Source organism: Rhinolophus sinicus, linkage group LG11 (assembly GCF_036562045.2).
Source record: "Rhinolophus sinicus isolate RSC01 linkage group LG11, ASM3656204v1, whole genome shotgun sequence".
NCBI lineage: Eukaryota > Metazoa > Chordata > Mammalia > Chiroptera > Rhinolophidae > Rhinolophus > Rhinolophus sinicus.
The window spans coordinates 46,959,844-46,980,677 of NC_133760.1; the positions used below are offsets into that span (position 1 = coordinate 46,959,844).

Genomic DNA, 20,834 nt, shown 5'->3' on the forward strand with positions numbered 1-20,834 from the left:
CAAAGTGAAATAGAAAATAGCACCAATTTTTTTCATGTTTTTAAAACTACTTCTAATTAAGGCAGCCAAGACCTAATGTGACAAAAATGAGAACTGTGAATTTATTAAAAACACATCACAGAAAACTATAATGAACCATCGGAAAGCATTTACCAAAATTTCAAGGCCAAGTATATAACACATGCAGTTACAATTCTGTTGTTTGTTTTCTACAACGAGATTTAAAAGTAGACACACACACCCCCAAAAAAATCATAAAATATGTATCCTACCTGCATAAGTGTTTAGCAATAAAAACAAAACAAACAAACAAACTGGAATTATATCTCCCACAATCCCAGTACCTTTTAACAGGTAAATCAAATATGTATACGAGTATATATCATTCAACCTTAACTGAGAAAAGATAATGGCAGCACCTTGTGTGGTTTTGCATATTATTCTACTAGAGCGGCCAAAATGCCATTTTAAAAAATGAACCAAAGTTATCATAATGACATAAAAATAAGATACAGATTTGTAAGAATTTTCCTGGGTTTATGGGCCACATTCTAAAAGTCGGTTGAGTCAAAGGTATGTTATCAATGGCAGACAGACTAGTGCATCACCCAGGTGGCCACCTGGTCAGAGTCCTGGTGGCAGAGTCAGTATCTGTGCCTCCTGGCCAGTCCTTAGCAAACATGGAGGGGTGCCCCAGGAGCCCCGCACTGCGCTAGGTGTCAAACGTGGGGACAGAGACACACAACACATGGCTCCTGCCATCAGCTGCTCCCTGCCTTCTCGCTACTCTCCAGAGGATCTGCATAAAATATTTGTCTTCTCACTGCACTATTTCCAATTTTCAATGGTTTCCCTTCCATTGACAATAAACTCCAAACATCATCAAGGCCCTGGCCGTCCCGGCCATCCTCTCTCCTATCACAATGCTTTGGCCTCCTGTCTCCACTGCTCCTCAAATGTCCAGCTCTGTCCCCAAGATCCCAGCTCGAACCCTCCTCCTCCAGCTTCTCCCTTGACTCCTGCTTCCTCCTTCAGCTCAATGTCACTGCCAGAGAGGCCATCACTAAAGTCCCATCCTAACCCTGCAGAAGATGGGAAGCTGATGAGTGGTGTTCAGCAGAGGGGTAACAGGTCAGTTCTTTATTTCAGAAAAAATCACCCAGACAAGAACTTGCAGAATGGACTAGCGAGAGAGGTGGTACGATGCGAGGTGATGGCTAGAGGCAGCAGAGTAGGAAACGGCTGGAAGCGTCCAGGAGAGAGAGAGCGACTGCAGTATGCAAAAGCACTAAGGTCACCTCTAGCTCTGCATAAATTAAAGTTCCACCAGGCTCTAAGCTTGTCCAAACTTCCTGTGACATCAGAGAGATGCAAGAGCAGTGACCACCACCAAGAAGCAGGTAACGGCCACAGCCGTTTCTTTCTGGGACACGGCACTGTGCATCACGAGGAAGAGGAAGGCAGCAGTGGCTCTGCCTGAGCCTGTATCCTAGCTGTGTGACTTCATGTAACTATGTGTTTGCTGATTTCAACAGACATAGTAGTGGTACCTGCAGCATAGGACTGTCATGAGATTCCAATGTAAAGCAGAGAACACTACCTGTCACCTAGTAAATAGTAAAACGTAGCGACTGGAGACATCACGGCTGCCATCACCAACATTACAACCGCTATTTTTATTAGTACCACCACCATGACCACTAACTAGGTATTTCATAGGCATTATTTCATCTTCTCCAAAGGACTCATGAGGGATTACTATTGTCTCCTCTATAAAATGAGGGAAAGAAGGTGCAAAAGCATTCACACTTGGTAAGTATTATACCAGGATCTGAGCCTAGTTGTATGAGCCTGCAGTCCATACATTAATATTACCCACATTATGACACTGTCTCTCAAAAGGGGCAGAAGAGACCTGCGTGGGATGTGATAGGATTTTCTAAGCAATATGACCTACTGGCATTTATTATACCCCAGGCACACCTCTGGGTTCTCGGAACACAGCAGTGAACAACACAGGTGAAGTCTGGTCTCTCGTATGAGACAGGAAAGCTAAGAGAGAAGCATCAAATAGAGAGACGTACACTACAGAGAATTAAAATTAAGAGTGCCACTTAGAATAGGCCTTTCTAAGGAGGCGAAGTTGAAGATGAGAACCTAGAAGAAAACACAAGGGACAGGCTAACCAAAAGCCGGACAGAGAGCGCTCCAGGCAGAGAAAATAGCTACTACAGAGAACCTAACGGAAAACAAAATTGTGCCTTAGGGAACCAAGCAAGTCAGCACGGCTGAGGAGTAGCTGGGGAAGAGGAGAGTTCCATGAGGCGATCAGAGGGGCGGCAAGGGCCAGGTAACTTGGGGTCACCTGTGAATTTGATGCTAAAGGTAACAGGATCACAGGAAACTGACATGACCTGACTTACATGTTTAACAAATTCTAACAACTGCTGGATGGAGAACAGACTGCAGTGGGGCAAGGAGATGAAGGCAGACCCCCGCTACTTGAGTAGTTTAGACCAGAGGGGCACATGGAGGGAGGCTGCAGTACATCTGGAGAACACACAGATCCCGGCATGCGTTTTTGGAGATGAAGTAGAAAGGATTTACAAATGAACTAAATAAAAAGGACGAAGAAAAGAAGAAGAACCTCAATGTTTTTAACCTGAACAGCTGAAAGAATATGGATTAATTTATTGAAACGGAGATGTCTGCGGGAGGTACGCGTTTGGGGTTGGAACAGGAGCAGAAGGTAGGGGTTCTGTTTTGGCCAGCTTACCCTTCAGGTGCCCAGCATATACCCATTTGGAAAGGTTCAGTAGGCACCTGACTCGGAATGAGGAACTCTGCAGAGTTCCTCTTACCCTTTCTCTAGCTTCACAGAAGACTGAGGATGAAAACTAACAGCAAGAGGAAAATAGCTTTCCGAATGCACAGTGTGAGCATCCTGTGACAATCTTAAGCAGTGAGACACTGTCCTCTTCATGAAACCATTTCACTTATAAAATCTGAAGCATCATCCTTGCTGAGGATAACGGCACAGAAAGAGAATAAGCTTTGAGGTCAACGAGAGTCACGCCAACGGAGTTAAACCACATCATGTGGCCTCCATTTCCTAAATCTTATAAGACTACAGGGCAGGACCTAGTAAGAAGAGATCAAAGCTCCGCAGGATACAATTTACAAGTCCTTCCGAAAATTCCATCCTACTTGAAGGGGACCCAATGCATACCAATGTAAGACAAAAAATATCTTCTAACTATACATAAAATAATGGCTGCTCTCTGCTGCCTGACAGGAGTATCCATGGAAACTGTCAGGAACAATTTCTTTAGACTTACAGTGATTAATGACAAAAATGAAATGGACTTAGAGTAAAAGAAAAGCTACATTCTGAGTAATCTGATTCAAGCTAGTTGTATTTCAGCACAAGTTTTCTTAATCAAATGGCTACTTGGATAGACATCAAAATAAGGGGAAAAGATAAGCAGCCATGTCTGTTTTTGTATGTCCAACTCGTAACGCTTCTCAGCAATATCGTAAAAGACACGTGCTTTCAGGAAAGGTAAGAACTAAAGTGCACTGGCAGCTATGAAACAGCAAGTGTTTTGCGTCTAACATCTTTCTTAACCCTCACAATAATCCCTCCAGGTAGGTTTCGTTATCCTTATTTTTACAGAGAAGGAAAACAGTACCAAACATGTAAAGTAACCTGCTCAAGTTCAAACAGGTAGTAAACCACGGCAGGATTTGATTCACATGTAGCTGAACACAAAATGCATACTTTTCTCTCGGGTCGTAAAGGACACAACCAACAACAGCCCAGGAGCCTCAGGCCTACAGTCTCTTTAAGCCACAAGAACCTTTCTGATTGGCTGACTGCTAAATTAGGCTGCAGGCAAGACTGCTAGGTATATAACGTGTAAAAAGAAGAGTGTCAGACATGTAAAATACAAAGTTGAGTTCGGCCCAGAATATACAACAAAACCTTACCAGGTATTGATATGCCCATCACATCAAATCAATACAAGAAAATTAATCAAAGAACTTGAAAAGACATCAGTAAAGGAAAAAACTCAAGTCACATGCTGATAAACTCACTTATAAGCTGTAAACCTAGCCAGCCAAGAGGTAAGGAGAGTTTTGTTTTTTAATTTTGAAGAAAATAAATTTTTTCTTTTGTTTTTTAATCAGAGTATAGTTGACATACAACATCCATTAGTTTCAGGTGCACGACATAGTGGTTTGACATTTATATACCTTATGAGGTGATCACCACAATAAGTCCAGTAACTATCTGTCACCATCCAAAGTTAGGACGATATTATTGACTCTTTTCCCTGTGCTGTACATTACATCCCTGGGACTTATTTATTTTATAACTGAAAGTCTGTACCTCTTATTCCCTAAAAAGAGTAATTTTAAAAATTATCTTATCCTCTAAGAATAAAAGTGAAAATGTGAAGACATTTCTTAACGCATCACAAAATGCTACAATTACTCCCAATAATTGAACCGTAATGCCAGTATGTCTGCTATAGCTGACCAAGCTAATGTGTTGTAGAACTGTGGTATGCACATGAGACGCCAAAGCACCCTGAGGTACTGGATGCTGCACTGCTTCCCTAATACTTAATTAATTAATTTTGGCTCTGGAGTTTGCCTATAAATTCATTGTCTTGTACATTTCACCCTAAGGTTCTTTAAAAAAAAATCTGGACATCCAACGGGTACTAGCCTTACTGGGGTGATGACTTTGTAAGTTATAGAAATGTCTAATCACTATGTTGCCCACCTGAAATGAATATAATACGGCATGTCAACTATAAGTGAAAAATTTTTTAAAATTTTTAAAGAAAAGACAGAAAGACAGACAGACAGACTTAGGCTTCTAGAACTCTCTCTGGATCTAAGCAATGAAAGCAAGACAAATTATATTCAACCACAGCACATACCGACACATTAGCAGTCAGAGCACAACTCAGGCATGCACACACAGAAATGCAGAACACGCACTAACTTTAATAAAGAGGAGAAACTAAGACAAAATAGCAGAAACAAATCCAGGAGGAATAACGAGGGTTAAAATAATCTAGGTATGTTGGAAACTAAATTTCCAAAAGTAAGATACTGGCTTTCATTTTTGGTAACATTGGATAGTTTCTAGCCAATAGTACCAGGGAAAGCTCAGCTGTGAACCTGGGACATGCTTTAAAATGACTGTTAAATGAAATAACTCCATAAAACACTCTCCTCCAATGATAATGTCCAAGGAACTACAATAGGGGAAAACAATCATTTCCAACATAAATGCAGTCTTTCTAAATTAGTGAATAAACTGTAAATGCAAACAACTCTGAGTATTTCTTTCAACAGATAAAAGTTTTGAGTATTTCTTTAGAGTCATTACTAAGTTTTGGTTAGAGGAACCCCAAAAAAGTCATTTATAAGGAATCAGTCTTTAAAATGGCTTATAACAATGAAGTTTGGAATTTTTCTGGTTTGTTTCTTGGTACAGTCTACTTTGATTTAACAATGTGGGCCTGGAAAAGCTTCTTGTATGTGACTTCAAACACCCTATGTAATGTTAAAGCATAGTTCTTAGGTGTTGAAATTTTTTAGGACTACTGATGCATAAAAGCTTATCTTAGCATTCTGTTTCCCCATAACTGCTATGTAAGTGACTTTGCTCGTGCTGAAAATGCACCAAGCCCTTATTTGGACAGCCAAAATGGAAAACAGAGCCTGGTGCTTAATGAAAACACAGTCCAAAGATATATGTCCTCTTGTTCTCTTAGTTCAAAGATTAAATCAGAAATAATTGGCAATGTTATATATAATACACTATTTTGTCATTTAGCTGATGACAACTAAAGACAAGAATCATTTTTCATTGCTTAAAGCATATGCTTTGTTATCTCCTGTTCATGATTCTTCCCTAAGATATTTCTTATTTCTTTTCTTCAAGATTTTTCTCCTGAATCTTGCCAAAACAGGACTTGAAATATAAATGGAAATAAAAGGGGGAACTGCTTCTGCATGGTTGTGGTGAAACAAAAAGAAAAGTTTTCACTCTCACTGTTTGGCTGGCTCACCTCATATTTAGTTGTTAATGAGTCCTGAGGCTTGAATATTCTGCTTAAGGTACATTAGAGACAAAGCAGACTCTTGCCAGCAGGCTTTTCTGGAAGTGTTCACACACCAACAGGTTTTCAATGGCCCAAGGTGAGTGGAAACTTACAGGAAAAGCCCTAAAGACTTTAGTCCTCATTTCAGCCCCAGAGCCCCTTAACAAAGCCCTTTTCTTCTTCTGTAAAGTGAGATTGGATACTTCCCAAGGCCTGGATTCCAAACGGGAATCCATCCACATCTTTCCTGGGTGCATGAACCTCCTCCAAGTTGTTTTCAAACTCCTGGGCACTCATCTGAGGAGCAATTCCACAGTTTGCACCCAGCTTGCAAGGGGTTTCACCAGTATGACAGCCTAAGAGCCACTGTGCCAACACCTTCCGCTGCCCTTATATCAAGAAGCCACGGGACAGAAGGCAAAGCACATGGCCTAGAAACAGAATAGTCTCCAGACCCAGCAAGTTGCTTCACCTCTTCCTCAAGCCAGCTTCCCTTTCCTGTCTATGAAAATGTATTATGTAAAAATACCTACTTCACAAGGAGCTAACAAAGAGTAAATAACTGGGATGCTCTCCAAAAACTCCTCTTAAAACGTTACTTCCATTATGCAAGAAGACAAAGATCATTAAAGAAGCTTGGTATGTACTCATTTGACAACTGACGCTCAGCTGTCACTTCTCGGGCCAGTACAACAACATTTAGCACCTACAGTGCAGCCTTGAGCTTCACAAGCAGCAGACCAATGGTGCTCAGGCTGGGGCCACCAAACAGGTATAAAACCAAAAGAAAATCCTATGGTGACATCAAACTTCAGAAACAAAGGTATTTAAAATTACCAGGTAACCCTTTGGGGGTCTTCGCACTTACCAGACCTTAAGAAAGCCGGTGGAGAAGAGGCGACCGCAGCAGGTGAGCTGGCCATTTCAGATTGTTGGCTCTAATCATAAGCGTCACAGGCTAAACTACAGCAATTTTCAAAACTGTTTAGTGAAGGTTAGAAGCAATCAGCATTAGATTAATTGGAAGCAGTGTGAGCAGTCATTAACACGATGCACTGTGCAACAAAGACAATAATTGAGCTTCATTATAATTTTATTTTCTCTTTATGACTTGAAAATTTGATTGTCTTTGCTTTGGTAAGTTACAGTTGCTTATAGGGATTAGGCAGGAAATACATAATATCCACTTATTAAACATTACATAAGAGTAGCATTCTCTATTGAGCAGTGAAATGATTAGGCTACTATGTAACAATGCTCAGAACCCTGTAGTCCTATCAGGTTAGTGCCAGTTTCAAACAAAGCTGATTACAGATTCTTCTAAAAGTACCAAAATCAAGTTGATTGTTTTTAATGAATCAGGATGGCTGTGATTCACTGAAGAAACTTTATAGTGTTAGCAGAAGAATCTGTAGCCTCAACTAATTTGGAGTAATGACTTCAAAAGATCGCCTTTACCACTGTGATGTAAACATATAGGTACATCCCACATTTACACGATGCACTAAACTACGTTGCACATGAAATTGAATTTAAGTGACTGCATTTGACAACAATTAAGTAAAATTGTGGTTTTTTTCTCAGTTAAGAAAGGGGAGGTGGTTTTCAAAGCTTACTGTTATGACATTTTGGAGGAAATGAAAACTGGAGAAGAAAACAAACCCTATGTGCTTATCAAGGGAAAGGAGAAATGCTTTTAAAATATATGCTGAGGACAGAGCTTAGTTCCCTGTAAAAAGCTGTGGTTATGCTCTCTGACCAGATGCTATCAATTCAGTGACACTCTTTATAACCCAGATAGATACATTGCTAGTGTGCAACTCAATACTTCAGTATGACACAAAAATTTTAAGAGAAAGTGTGAAACAAAACTATATGTGACAATTCCAATGAACTGTATTGAGGTTAAGGACTACTTTTTGAAAATTCTCATATTTTTTTGGTTCTTTTAATATCACCCTAAGTAAATTAGTGTGAAACTTTTTTGAAGGTTTAAAAATAATGAAATTAGCAAGAAAGGCTGGGGTAAATTTCTACTCTATAATTTATGAAATTAGATATTTTCTTCAAATTAAAAAGGGGGGGGGCAGGGTGCACAAAAGACAACTAAGAACTTCATAAATGGGAAAAGCCCAAAACATAACGGTAACGTATTAGCCGAGAAAAAATTTCCTTAATATCAAAGCAAATGCAGAGCTAGTTTTCTCAGGGCTGCGCATTGGGGTGTTCTTAGATTGGGAACGCTGACATCTGCACCTCCCAAAGCTGACACACAGTAGCATCAGTCCTTTTAAAGGCAAGACTCTAAGTTGAAGCCTCGTCCTTCACCATCCTTCCCGTCGCTAGGCACACTTTTAGCCCAGGGTTATATCCAGCCATCCTGGCTCTCAGAGGACTTCACGGCCACAAGTGCTAACTTCGAAGTCAGTGACTTTGCAATTTGAACGAGTCGGTTCAGGACACTTGTACTGTTACAACTGTCTGCGCAGCAGCGTCGTGTGACCTCGGTGGCCTCGGGTCTGCGAGCCACTGGGAAGCAGGCGCCCAGGGGCCGTGACTAGGGAGGGGAACTGCTTCCGTCTGAGCCCTCACTGCCTGGGCGGGAAGCCCTTCGTGGCCCGAGACCCTGTCCCCGTCCACTGCCGCCACATGGGAACCGGCTGGGGCTCGGAGCCCGCGGGGAAGCTGTCAGTGCGCAGCCGCCCGCGTCTAGGGCCGGGTCGCAGGCACACGAGGCCACCTGACTTCGGGGAGGCACACACGGGAGGAGGACACTGTCCTTCCAGGAAGGTGGCCGCCGTCTGATTTCTCAGGAGGACGCCTCCGGGGAAGGCGACGCCACCACCGACTTTGAGGGGGACACACACGAAACTGGGTTGGGGAACGTACAGGGGACCACGGTGGGACCACCACCTGATTCCTACAGGTGGGGGGAGAGACATCAGGCGGGAGGCCGGCCGCCGGCTGCTTTCTAAGGGCCACACGCGGGCGCAGGCTCATTCTGGGACCCCCACCTGCCTCCCGCCCCAGGCGCTCGAAGGGGGAGCACCGCCGCGGTGGGGGTGGGGTGGCGCCCCAGCCAGCCAAACCTGAGCGCTTGGCCCGGGCTCTTCGCTCCAAGACCGTCCAGCTCACTTCGGCCATGAGCCCCGCCGCCCCCGCCATCGCGCAGGGGCCGCCGCCGCCGCCGCCGCCGCCGCCGCCGCGGCCACCGCCCCCCCGGCCGCCTGTCAACTCCGCCGGCGGCCCCGCCCCCTCCGCGCGACACTGTCGGGACGCGCGCCGACCGGAAGTGCGCGCGAGGGCGATCTTCAGCCCAGCTCCTCGGCCTCCCTCGCGTCAGAGGGGCTGCCCGTGCGGGACCGGGAGAGAGGGCCCGCTGGCGGCTCGCACGAGCGTCGAGGTTGCGCCCGTTCGCTGTCGGCCTGCGGCGCGGTGCTTTCCGGCTGCCGTAAAGCGCGGCGCGGAGCCGCGGGCGGGGGCCGAGGGGCGGCCATGGCGGCGGCGGGCCGGCTGCCGAGCTGCTGGGTGCTGTTGGTTCCGCTGCTTCGGGGGCTCGCGCTGCTGGGAGTCGGGCCGGTCCCGGCTCGGGCGCTGCACAACGTCACGGCCGAACTCTTTGGGGCCGAGGCCTGGGGCACCCTGGCGGCCTTCGGAGACCTCAACTCCGACAAGCAGACGGACCTCTTCGTGCTGCGGGAAAGTCAGTGCTTGCCGACCCTCCCTCTGTCCGCTGTCCCGGTGTCCCTCCCGGTGTCCCCCGCACCCCTTGCTCGGATGGCGGGCCCTCTTGCATTTCCCGGCCCGTCTCCCCCAGCCCTGTCTCTCTCCGTGTATCTCCAGCATCCTTGACAGCTTGCCCGTCTTCTCCATCTTTTCCAGCCCCAGGTCCCGGCCTGGCCCCACAGTTTGATCTCCCCGTGCCCGTCAGCGCCCTGGAAACACCCCAGTTTTTCCCCTGAGAAGCCCGCGGCCTTCGCTCACACACCGTCTCCTCCCCGTGGAATCACCTGCCTCCCGAAGTTCTTCCTGGTCCCCGGGAGTCTTTGGAGCTCGGCTCTGCGTCCTCGCCCAAGGCCCCTTCGTTCCTCCCCGCTTTTCTTCTCCAGTCTTCCTTCCCTTGGTGACCTGGAAAAGATGCGACTTGACAATGTCTTCTCTAGGGGACGTCTTCCTTCCTCCACATTTACCTAACTCATCCTGCCCTCCCTTTGTTGGGGTCCCAGCTTTGTTTGAAGCCACTGTGCCCTGCCAATGCCCTAAACACTCCACAATTCACAAACGTTTTGCACGGGTCACTGATAAACCCAGTGTCTCCCTGGGAAAGGGTTGGACAACTGCAGATTCTTCTCCCTCCTGGGCTGCCCAGCCTTTTATGTGCACCGGACCTTGCCTTGCTTTGGTCACTATCCTGCCTTCCAAATCTCTTCTTTCTTTGCCACCTTGAGGTTCTTGAGAGTCCCTTGCTTTAGCTGTGACAAAGCAAACTCTTTTGTAAATCTTGATGCTGACAATTAGCTTTCTTGCGTACCCACAGAACCAGGTACTAGTTAAGGTCAAGGCCACTGAGGAAGAAGTGAAGTGCTTATGCAGAACCTGACTGACAGGATCCTGGGCCACATGTCTTGGGGCCCTTGCAAGGACCCCAGAGTGGCTTGTGGACCCTGGATGTTTTCTATCTTTGTGTGACTCCATATGTTGCAAAAAGGGCACATACTGCCACAGCTGTAGCTACGCCATCCAAACCGATACAGACTCTTAACTTTAAAGGTGGCTTATGTTTCATTAAACAATTTCAAAAGTCTGTTCCAGTGAGCGCTCATTGACTTCCGAGAATGTATCAATCTGTGGGGTGGTCCCATAGGAGCCACCGGGGAGGGTCTTGGAGGATTTAGCTTTTTCGGCTTACATACGTATCATGTCCTTGTTACTAGTCAGATATCTGCAGGAGTTCCTGTGTCCTTGGTGTGATGCATCTGATGAACTAAACAGCCTTAATAAGGGGCTGCGTTGTTAGGTTTGGGGACGACGAGGCTTGACATACAGTAGAGTTAGTTGTAAGACATGCTCTTGATTCTTTTAAGTCAGCCAACCTGACTCCAGGCAGAAGCCATTGCCTTCAGTTTGAGTGGACCAACTACATTTTCCATGTTCATCCTTCCTATATCTTTGCTGCTTTGAACATTGAACTTGTGATACGCTGTTAGGAATCCCCATTCCATCAGACAAGTAGGACTAACTTTGGGAGGGCAAATAAACTGGAGTAAATAAAAGTTTTCTTATTGAGAACAGTGCCCAGAAACTTCTTGTAACCACTGATTGGATGTCTTACCGGGAAACATTCTAATATCATATATTCGCTTCTTTTAGGAAATGATTTAATCGTCTTTTTGGCAGACCAGAACGCACCCTATTTTAAACCCAAAGTAAAGATATCCTTGAAGTAAGTACAAATGTATTTGGTTTTGTAAAACAGTCATTAGTGTCATAATAGATACACAATAGCTAGTTGGATTGTCTTTGAAATCAGTTTTACTCAACTGTGGTATTGACACAAAAACAGTAGTTACAAGATACAAGCAGTAAATAATTTGTTAGGAAAAATAGTGAATGTGCCAGTTTAAAAATGGCTTACTTGAAAAATAAATAAACACATTTTGAAGGATCCAGGTCTGTTCCTGTATAAATGCCCTCCATTTCCTTGCAAGTTAATATGCTTTCTTGAATGTGTTCAGGATTGTCTGTCCCTTATCCTAAGTGTGCCCTTGGGAGCAGCTCACTCCCAGGCTTATCAGGTCAACTGGGCTTTGTGGGAGGTAGGGGAAGAAATGTATGGGAAATAAAGGACTTGGGTTCCACTAAGCCAAAAAACAAAAAAAATCCCAATTAATTTTTTTTATTAATGCAGTGGTGTTTTGTATACAAGAGGTCCCCGAAAATGTTGTTTCATTTGGCGTCTTTTCATTATAACATTGGTGAAATGCCATAGGCACTTCACTTTCGTGTATAGCAAGTAGCCTGTGGTAAAATTGGTTTCCTTATATGTTGTTTGGCTTAAAGTCGAAGAACCTATCAGGGATGTTATGTAAGGACTTGCTGTATTTTTAAAACTTGGAAACTCTTGTTTTTATTTTACTAGAATATTTTTCAAAGTAAAAGTAACTATCCTTCCCCCTTTTCCTCCCCCAGTCCCCTGTTCCTCTCTCAGATGCAATCACTTTTAAAACGTTTAGCTCTTTCGTCTGGTGTTTAGTTCCATACTTTAAAATATGTTTTTTCACTGTAATTGAGTTATCATCTTCATCGCTTAGATTTTTTTGTTAGTGTAAATAAGGACTTACCATCTTTAAATAATCTCCATCATTTCCATCTAGGTATATCATAGCTTTAGTTCAATCACTAATCATTGTTTACATTTTGACCGTGTAGATTCTGTGTACTTCAGAACCAAACAGGACTTCAGGTCTGTACAGTGTGTCCCTCCTGGAGTAAATGACTGCTTTTTAAAGAAATGAATTGCATAGTTTTCTGTATACATATCCTTAATTTCTTTGCAGATGTTCCCTCATATCTGCCATGTACCTACTGTGCATTTTTGTTTTCCCCACCGAGTCCTCTGCCCTGCTGCCCACTCTGGGTCATTCTCTGGCCCTTCTGCAGGATTCCGTCTGGGACCTTGCCCTCTGCTACTCTTTTTGGGTCCTTGTGGCTTAAAGCCTGGGCCGTTTTGCTCTTAGCTCCTTCGCTGACTTCCCTGGAGTGCAGCCTTCAGGACATTGCTGAGGGAGGAGGCGTGGCATGTCCGTCCATGGCCACAGTTCTTTCCTACTCACTCTAATGCTTTGGTTTAACCTGTAGTCCTCTAGCTTCATTGGTCGCTATATTAAAATCCAGTGTTATTCTTTCTCCTAATCCTTAAAATCTGATTTGTTTGGTTTTAATTTTGGAAGACATTAAGTTTTCTTCATCCCTTTTGCTGTAAAATTTCATGATCATGTGTCTTGGTGTAGATGATTTTTCATTTATTACACTGGGCCCCTTCAAGCAGGAAGCTTTTCTCCTTGGGGGCTTTTTGAAACGTTCTTATGTTATTTCTTTGATAATTTTTTTGTTTCCTCTTTCAGGAATTCCTGTCAGTTGGTTAGTAGACTGCCTGGGTCTATCCTTTATTCCTTTATTTTATCTGTATTTTTGTCATTTTGTTTTATTTTCCTTGCCAGGAGGTTTTCTCAACTTAATCCTCCTATTGAATTTTTTATGTTAGCTGCTGTCATGTTTTTGTCTCCAAGAAGTTTTCTATGCTCCCATTCTTTTGTCTCACTATGCTGTTCTTTTGTTTTGCTATAATGGACATGCTTCTCTTATGTCTTCAAGTGTAGTTTTGAAGTTTTCTTTCATTCCCTCTGTTTATTTTCTGTTTTCTTCATATTCCTTATTGCTGTTTGTTTTGGCTGTCTTTAATTTCCATGGTTTTCTTGGAAAGTCAGGGGTGTCTATTCCTATTTAAGAGGAAGGCACTAAAGAGCTAATTTGGAAACTCTTTTGCATGGTGGGGCTTGTCTCCTCTCTCTTGCCCTGAGCGGGTATTCCTGGCTGATTGGCATCCTAGGAATAGGGCAGAGCTGGGGGCAAAGTACCAGACTTTTCCTTTTGTAGACTTGCCATTAACTCCCTGTTTTTAGCTTAGGGCTAAAACCTTACCCTCTGCTATAACTTAAATCTCTAAGGCCTGAAACTTCCCAGAAATAAACATGGTTTGGTTCTTGCCTGGTTCAGCGAGAGGCAGAAGGGACCATCACTCACAAGACAGACTTGCAGTTAAGCCAGTTTTTAGCCTGGTGCCTCACTATTGTCCTGTACTCTTCCTGATGACTCCAAATCCTGAGTTTCTTCAGGGCAAAAATCTTTCCTTCGGGAGCTTTTTTCTCTAGGCACTTTAGCTTATAGTTTCCTTGCCCTGCTAAGTCAGTTAGCACCCCTCCATCTGCTATGTCCTTTCAGGATCTGTTCATCTAAGTTTCCATCTAATCCTTTGTAGTTTATTCCTGTCTATTTCAGGGTACTTTTTGCCACCAAATTATGGACGTGTTTGGACATGTATTCGTGCCATGTATGCGCAATATATATTATTGCACTTGCATGCATAAACACATACACAAGCAGAGGTGTACCCCTTAGATACACTTTGCTACATAGTAGCATGTGTGGTTGCTACATCATCATTTTTGAGGACCAGGCATTTTTCATGGAAAGGTTAAAGTACTGTTGGAATTCTTTGAGGAAACTGGTACTACCAAAACTGTTTTATTGTAACAAGGATCAATTTTAGGTACCAACACAATTCAATTTGAATTCCAGCTATTCTATTTAACTAGCTTTTTAACACTGGAAGCTACTTTAATCGCTCCAAACATCAGTGTCCTAATCTGTTCAATGAGAATAATATCTAGTTCAGGTAGTGAAAATTAAATGATCAGATAATAGCTATTAAGCACTTGGTGTAATATCTGGGACCGAGTAAGTAGATGCATTATAATAAAGCTATAGTTATATTGCTTTTCTTCACTACCTTTTCAGTATTTTCCTCATTTCACTTTAAATAAAACGTGTGTGTGTGTGTGTGTATTTAGGTTCTTGAGACTATTTAGAAAATAATTATCCATCGTCTATTTGGAAACTTGCTGTCTTGCTATTTGCTCTAAGTAGAATTAACTATAAATTGAATTTCAGGCCCATTTTTTGGTTCGGTCACTCAAACACATATGACAAGACTCTATCCAGAATGTTTTAAGTTTTCAAGGTTATAGAAATAATTTTCAAATTATTTCATTATTAAAAATATAAAGTTAAGTGTGTGAATCTTGAGTAGCTCTCAGAAATAAAATGATGATTTTGTTTTCACTGTATATTTCAAATCTGCATTAAAATCCAAATTAAATATTTTATAAATAATACCTTTTAACTGACAAAGTGAGGGTGATACCCCTTGCTGCTGTAACAATTGACTATGAGCCTCCATTTGTTATACACAGCATCCAAGTGTCTTGGTATCCTTGACAGAAGAACGAAGTAAAAGGACTGTATTAGCCAATGCTTGAACATAAAACTGAGCTTTCTCTCCATGTGTTTCGGATTTGTCTTGTTTCTTAAGATTAGTCTGCATGGGTCCTGAATTCTTCTGTAGACCAAACAGGCCTACGTACACGCAGCCTGATAAGATACTAAGAACAGAATGCAAGTCAGTTCTGTGAAATTTTAAATTTTGCATTGAAAATATTTTTGTGTGATGCAAATACGGACTTTTCTGTTTGAAGTGGACTGGATATCTTAAGATGCTTGTCTCTCTTAGGAATCACAGTGCATTGATAACAAGTGTCGTCCCCGGGGATTATGACGGAGATTCACAAATGGATGTGCTTCTTACGTACCTTCCCCAAAATCATGGCCACGGTGAATTAGGAGCTGTTATCTTCTGGGGACAAAATCAGACATTAGGTGAATTTATTTTAATATTTATCATTGGGTATTAAAGCAAAAATATGCCTGTATTCTTATGTGATTGTAACAAAGATATTGTTCTGAAATCAGTTCAGAAATGCAGTTCTTGAGTGTCTATAACTGTCTGTAACAACTTAAGAAAAAAAGTCCATTTTCTGATTTTTCATTTTCAACCCAGAACTGGTCTGGGGTCAATTCCAGAGAACCAGATTCGTACTTGCTAGCTTAACGAAGGCAGAGGTTTATTAGAACATCTTGATGACTTACGGAATTATCGGGGTAGCTGAAGAATAGAACTTTCTGGAATAATCCCCAGAGCCTTCAAGGAAGCGACTGCCTTGTTGCTGTTCGAAAGTGGCCGGTTGCACAACTGTCAGAATGCCATTGTGCCTGCTGTGACTCACCAGCCCCCTGCGTGTCCTGCACCGGCCTCTTGATACTGACAGATTCAACCCTCAGACGCTGACACAGACATGGCAAATGCACAGCTTCGTGGCCCTGCTGCCTCCCCACACGCACAGTGTGTCCTACTGGCGAGGCTTGCATTGTACTTAGAGTGTCAGATGGAAAGCTGTGTGAGAAATGCTGTTTTCAGTTTCTAGTCTCCCCAGTCCAGGAAAACACAGCAAGGTTGGAGCAGAGGTTGAGTCAGTCTGCCATATCCACCCACACACCTCCAAGTCCTATCTGAAAAGCCAAATAATTACACCTAAAGAGCCAATTTGTTCATGGAGCCAGATTTCAAGGCGGGGGTGGCAGTGGTGTAGTTGTGTTTTCGGTAACATTTGGGAATGTAGACAGTAACCTCAATACTTCAGAATCATTCAGCCAATTAGTATCTAAAGTAGTACCATGTGCAAAGCACTGCCTATACATAAACACGGGCCTTTTATAATAGAGTCTGGCAGTTCTGCGTGTATTGGCTTCTGCACCCCAAACCTTAATTGTCAACTGCACTAATGGTGGACGGTATATATAAAGGAGACTCACGGAGGTGCCTTTTACATTGAAGCCTCACATGGAAGTTGTCGTGCTGGTCTGCACAGTAGAGCGAGCTCTCCCAATATTTTGCCTTTACAGACTTGATGTCCATTTCAGCTAGAGGAATCAATTAGAGATGAATCTTGGAAAGAATGAAAGAATATTTTTCCCTAAGTGTAGACATCAAAAATAAGATAAAATGGCTGCTGATTTGTGGATTTTCTTTCTTTACAGACCCTAACAATATGACCATACTTAATAGGACTTTTCAAGATGAACCGCTAATTATGGAGTAAGTATGTGCTGGCTTCCCTTTGAGTGATTTCCAATTTACAAACATAAAACAAAGTTTTTCACATAAGAAACTACTTTGCTAAGTAGTATCCACCCTGGGTTCATCTCCCTTTAAAGCTGATAGGGGCGTGTACTGTTGATCATACGATGTTTATTTGCCATGAAAGAGAACAGTGAAAGTCACCGTTTTGGAAAGAGGAAGAGATTTGTGTTTCCTTTTTGTTTCAGTAGCTTTGAGTGTATCTGTTCTGGATCTATGTTGATTTAATAGCTGCCTTTCATGCAGCTATTAAAATTACAGTCACAGTATCCGTGGGTCAGTGACCATTAGAAGCCTAAACTGTAAATCCACGGATTAATCTTAAAGGCACTTAGTTTGATTTCTTGCATAGTTGTATGTTTTTCCATTGTTGTTGCAATATTCAATGGCCAGTTTGAATCTTTATACCAGCTAGGGATTACTTTTGTGGGTGATTTCTCCTAAGTCCATCTAACTAAACAAGCTGGGTCATGATTCTGGAATAAGTGATGTGTCCTTGTCACTCAGGGATAGGCCACATCATGCAGAGATTACAGACTTTTACAATGAAAGTTTGTTTCTTGCTCACAGTGCATGTCCAGTGTGAGTCAGTGATGGGCTCCGCTCTGTGCCATCACTCAGGGAGTCAGGCTCTCAGAGGCCTCATCGTCCGTGGGGCTGGGCCGTCTGAAACTCTGGCCCTCCTCTTTGCCTCGGCAAGCTTAAAGGGGGCTGCAGGGTCCAGGTGCCAAAATTAAACACTTTGGCCTAGAAGTGACCCATCACTCCTGCTGACGTTTCATTGACCACCACATGTATCAGTGAGCATTGTAACGTTTGCCACACCTCCCAAAGGTTATTTTTCTTTGAAAGCTAAGTTAGAGAACTTAATAAAGATAGCTGCTTAATGTTTTTAATATTTTCTTTTCAGCTTCAATGGTGATTTAATTCCTGATGTATTTGGTGTCACAAATGAATCCATCCAGCCACAGATACTATTAGGAGGGTGAGTAAATATGATTGTAACATTACATATTGCTGCTACAGGGACTGTGTCTGCGTGAACTGATTGCTTTAACCTCTGGGAAAAAACCCAGCTCTTTAGAAATCCTTGTTCTTAAAGATTTTTAAAAGGGCATTTGGTCAACATATGAGCTTTCCCAAACAATTTGGATTTGATCTGCAACTGCTTTCTATGGAGAGTCAGCTTCATCTCTATGCCTCTGGAAATTAGAGCTACAGACTTTACAGGTCCTTATTTACATACTAGTTCATTAGAAGCTTTTAGAAATGAAAAAATTTAAATAGGATTGATGGTGCAGTCTGATCAGATTCTCCACCTTCGTCATGTTAGCTCCCGGACTCTTAATGATAAGTCTTGTTCCTTTTTTTCTTTTGTTTGTTCAGTGAACAATCGATAATTGCCTGTAAATGTAAACATCCCTTCTCTAAGCTCTGGAAACGTTTCCGTGTATACTTTAGCCTTGACCAACATGTGTGCCAGGGCTCTTACTATCCAAGCGTGCCAGTCTTAGGAAAGACCACCTGCAATCTTGCCATTCAAAGATCTCCTTTGTAATTCCTCTAGCCTTAAAATACGTCTTCCTAACACAAGAATTCAGGATAGCAAGAGATTTTTCAGGAGATACCTTCAACTTGGTTAATTTCTTTTGTATCTGATAAGACAAAAATTTAGTTCAAGAGTACAGAACACATTTATTTACTTTTTTGACTTTCCAGCAAGTGCAGACAAGCATCTTTATCAATCTGTCTTCCCCGGGTACTTGGAAATGTAATGAATTTTCCCTCGGTGCTTTGGAAAAATACTGTATTTTTATGATTAGTTTTTGAGACGTGATTCACAGATGCACAGACAAGTAAATTGTCAAAATATAAGGTATTATGAGGAGAAACTCGTATTTCCTATCACTTTTTCTGAAGATGTTCAATAAAGAATATGGGTGTTTTGATACTATTCATAGTGACCTTTGAAAGACTTACTGTGAACCCTGAATGAGAAACCTGTTTTCTCCCCCGGCTTCGAAAAGTATCTGGAAGAGAACCCTGCTTTAGAGACCAGTTGGATGGAGATGCTGCCTTGTCTCTGTGGCCCAGATGGGATTGTGCTGGAAAGCCCCAGCTGTGTCCTGGCCCAGTGCAGGCGTGGAAATAGGAGATCGCCCACAAGTTTAGCTAGCATGACCGGTGTGGCTGCAGTGAAGGTGCAATGGTCAGTCTAAGCCGGGAATGGCAGCAGGCAGAAGACCCCCTTGTAATTGGACGGTGGGGGTATCTGGCAGGACAGGAAGGGTGCTAAATCTACGCGGTGCCAGAGACCACTGATGTGTGCTAAATGCTCAAAGGTGAGACTTCAGTTTCTGCCTCAACCTCACTTTGGGATGACTTGAAAGAATGTAATAACACGCCCCATCACTTACCGCTAGACGTTAACACCTCACTGTTAAGTGGACCTGCTTTTGCAGGGATGTGAGATTGTCGTTAATGAGCATTTTCCATAAAAGGGTATTGAAACTGATGTTGTGTAAGCATTCAGAAGATGTGTATTGTTTTTAGTACTGAAGTGAAAAAGCTTGTACCTATAATTTTCATCAAAGCCACGTGTTATATTGGTCGGTTCAGATTTTCCATGACTCATATACTGAGTCCAAACACACTTCTGGGTGAGGCCCAAGTTGTATACTTGGGGATATTAATGTAAATGTGTGACAGATGGATACTTGACTGTACTCTGTTTACTTCACCATGAGCACATGAAAACTTTGAATGTAATATTAATGGCACTGAAAGCAGCCATTTTTAACTGTTAGTTTTGTGGGTGGGGTTTTTTTCCCTCCATTATCAGAAAAAACTCTCTTTTACTTAAACATAGTTAGCTACTCTCAATCCAGAGGAATAAATCCCTATTTTTCCATGTAACCTTTTATCTTTTCTCACATTTTAACCAATGACCGATTTATTAAAGCACCCTTTATTTTTACTGCTGATTTTCTTTGTTTGCTGATGCATTACAGGAAATGTTGCAATTAATGGAATAATAATCTGATATTATGTCACTTAAATCTACTTTAGAAAGAATATGAAAAGTATGGTGAGGTTATAACACAAAAGAAAACCAAATAATCCTTAAGGCAGCTTTTAACTTTGAGATCAGTGTTAGTACTCATAATCTTAACAAAAAAAGGTGGCTTTGAGAGGATTCAGAATTTCTTTGAATTCCCCTAGCAGCCCCTCCCCTCCTCCCCTCATATACTATTTATGTTTCGAACAGTGTTGTTTAAGGGAATCTATTAGAACTTGAGAAATAAGTTTGTTATCAGTATTTCCATAGAAACACTGCACCAATTTAACTTTTTTCCGGAAGAAACTTTGTTGTTGGAGGTAATTTATTCTCCTACTGTTTCTCATCTAATTTTTTTTTTTCAAAATTAAGCCACAGAAATAGTGAAAAGTTTTAGTAGATGACTTAAAATTGTATATGCTGTGATTATTTCAAGTGGCATGTTAGTTAAGGGTCTATATTTTATTTTCTGGAGTCCCTCCAGAAGCTTTTGCGGGGCCAATTAAATGACTTAGGATTCCCTGGTGATTTATCAGTACTGCTTTGTTTTACGTTCTGGTCGGCAGTGTTGTATGTAAGTGAACTTTTGTTTGTTTCTAAGTAAATGGTTTAAGAAGTTATTCTCAAAATTTATTCACTTTGCTTTTAGTTAAATCTTACAATTTTTAGGTGTGTGTCCTTTGAAGTATTCATTCTGAAAGATACCGGTTTCTTGAGAAAAACACAGTTTTATAGTTTGTGTAAAGAAATTCAATAGTAACATTTTATCATGAATACTGATAGTTAAAAGTGTCTTGATTCAGCATATTTTTATTAGCATATATCACAATTTTCTTCT

General features: G+C 42.2%; 2 protein-coding genes across 5 annotated transcripts in view; one reads left to right on the forward strand and one right to left on the reverse strand.

The window, feature by feature from the left end:
- Positions 1 to 9,369, reverse strand: part of PHKB (phosphorylase kinase regulatory subunit beta) — a 122,067-nt gene extending 112,698 nt beyond the window's left edge. For 2 of the 4 annotated variants that reach the window (XM_019731864.2, XM_019731865.2), the window contains exon 1: positions 9,215 to 9,369. In XM_019731864.2, coding sequence (XP_019587423.1) covers positions 9,215 to 9,290 — 76 coding nt within the window. In that variant the 5' untranslated portion in view covers positions 9,291 to 9,369. Of the gene's footprint in view, positions 1 to 6,993; positions 7,107 to 9,139 lie in introns of all 4 variants that reach the window. The other 2 variants (XM_019731866.2, XM_074314949.1) reach the window with 2 other exon arrangements.
- Positions 9,370 to 9,416: 47 nt separating this feature from the next.
- ITFG1 (integrin alpha FG-GAP repeat containing 1) overlaps positions 9,417 to 20,834 on the forward strand; it is a 123,016-nt gene continuing 111,598 nt past the window's right edge. The window contains exons 1-5 of the mRNA XM_019731862.2: positions 9,417 to 9,828; positions 11,496 to 11,568; positions 15,475 to 15,620; positions 16,839 to 16,896; positions 17,849 to 17,923. Of these exons, the coding sequence (XP_019587421.1) occupies positions 9,621 to 9,828; positions 11,496 to 11,568; positions 15,475 to 15,620; positions 16,839 to 16,896; positions 17,849 to 17,923 (560 nt within the window). The 5' untranslated portion in view covers positions 9,417 to 9,620. The remainder of the gene's footprint in view (positions 9,829 to 11,495; positions 11,569 to 15,474; positions 15,621 to 16,838; positions 16,897 to 17,848; positions 17,924 to 20,834) is intronic.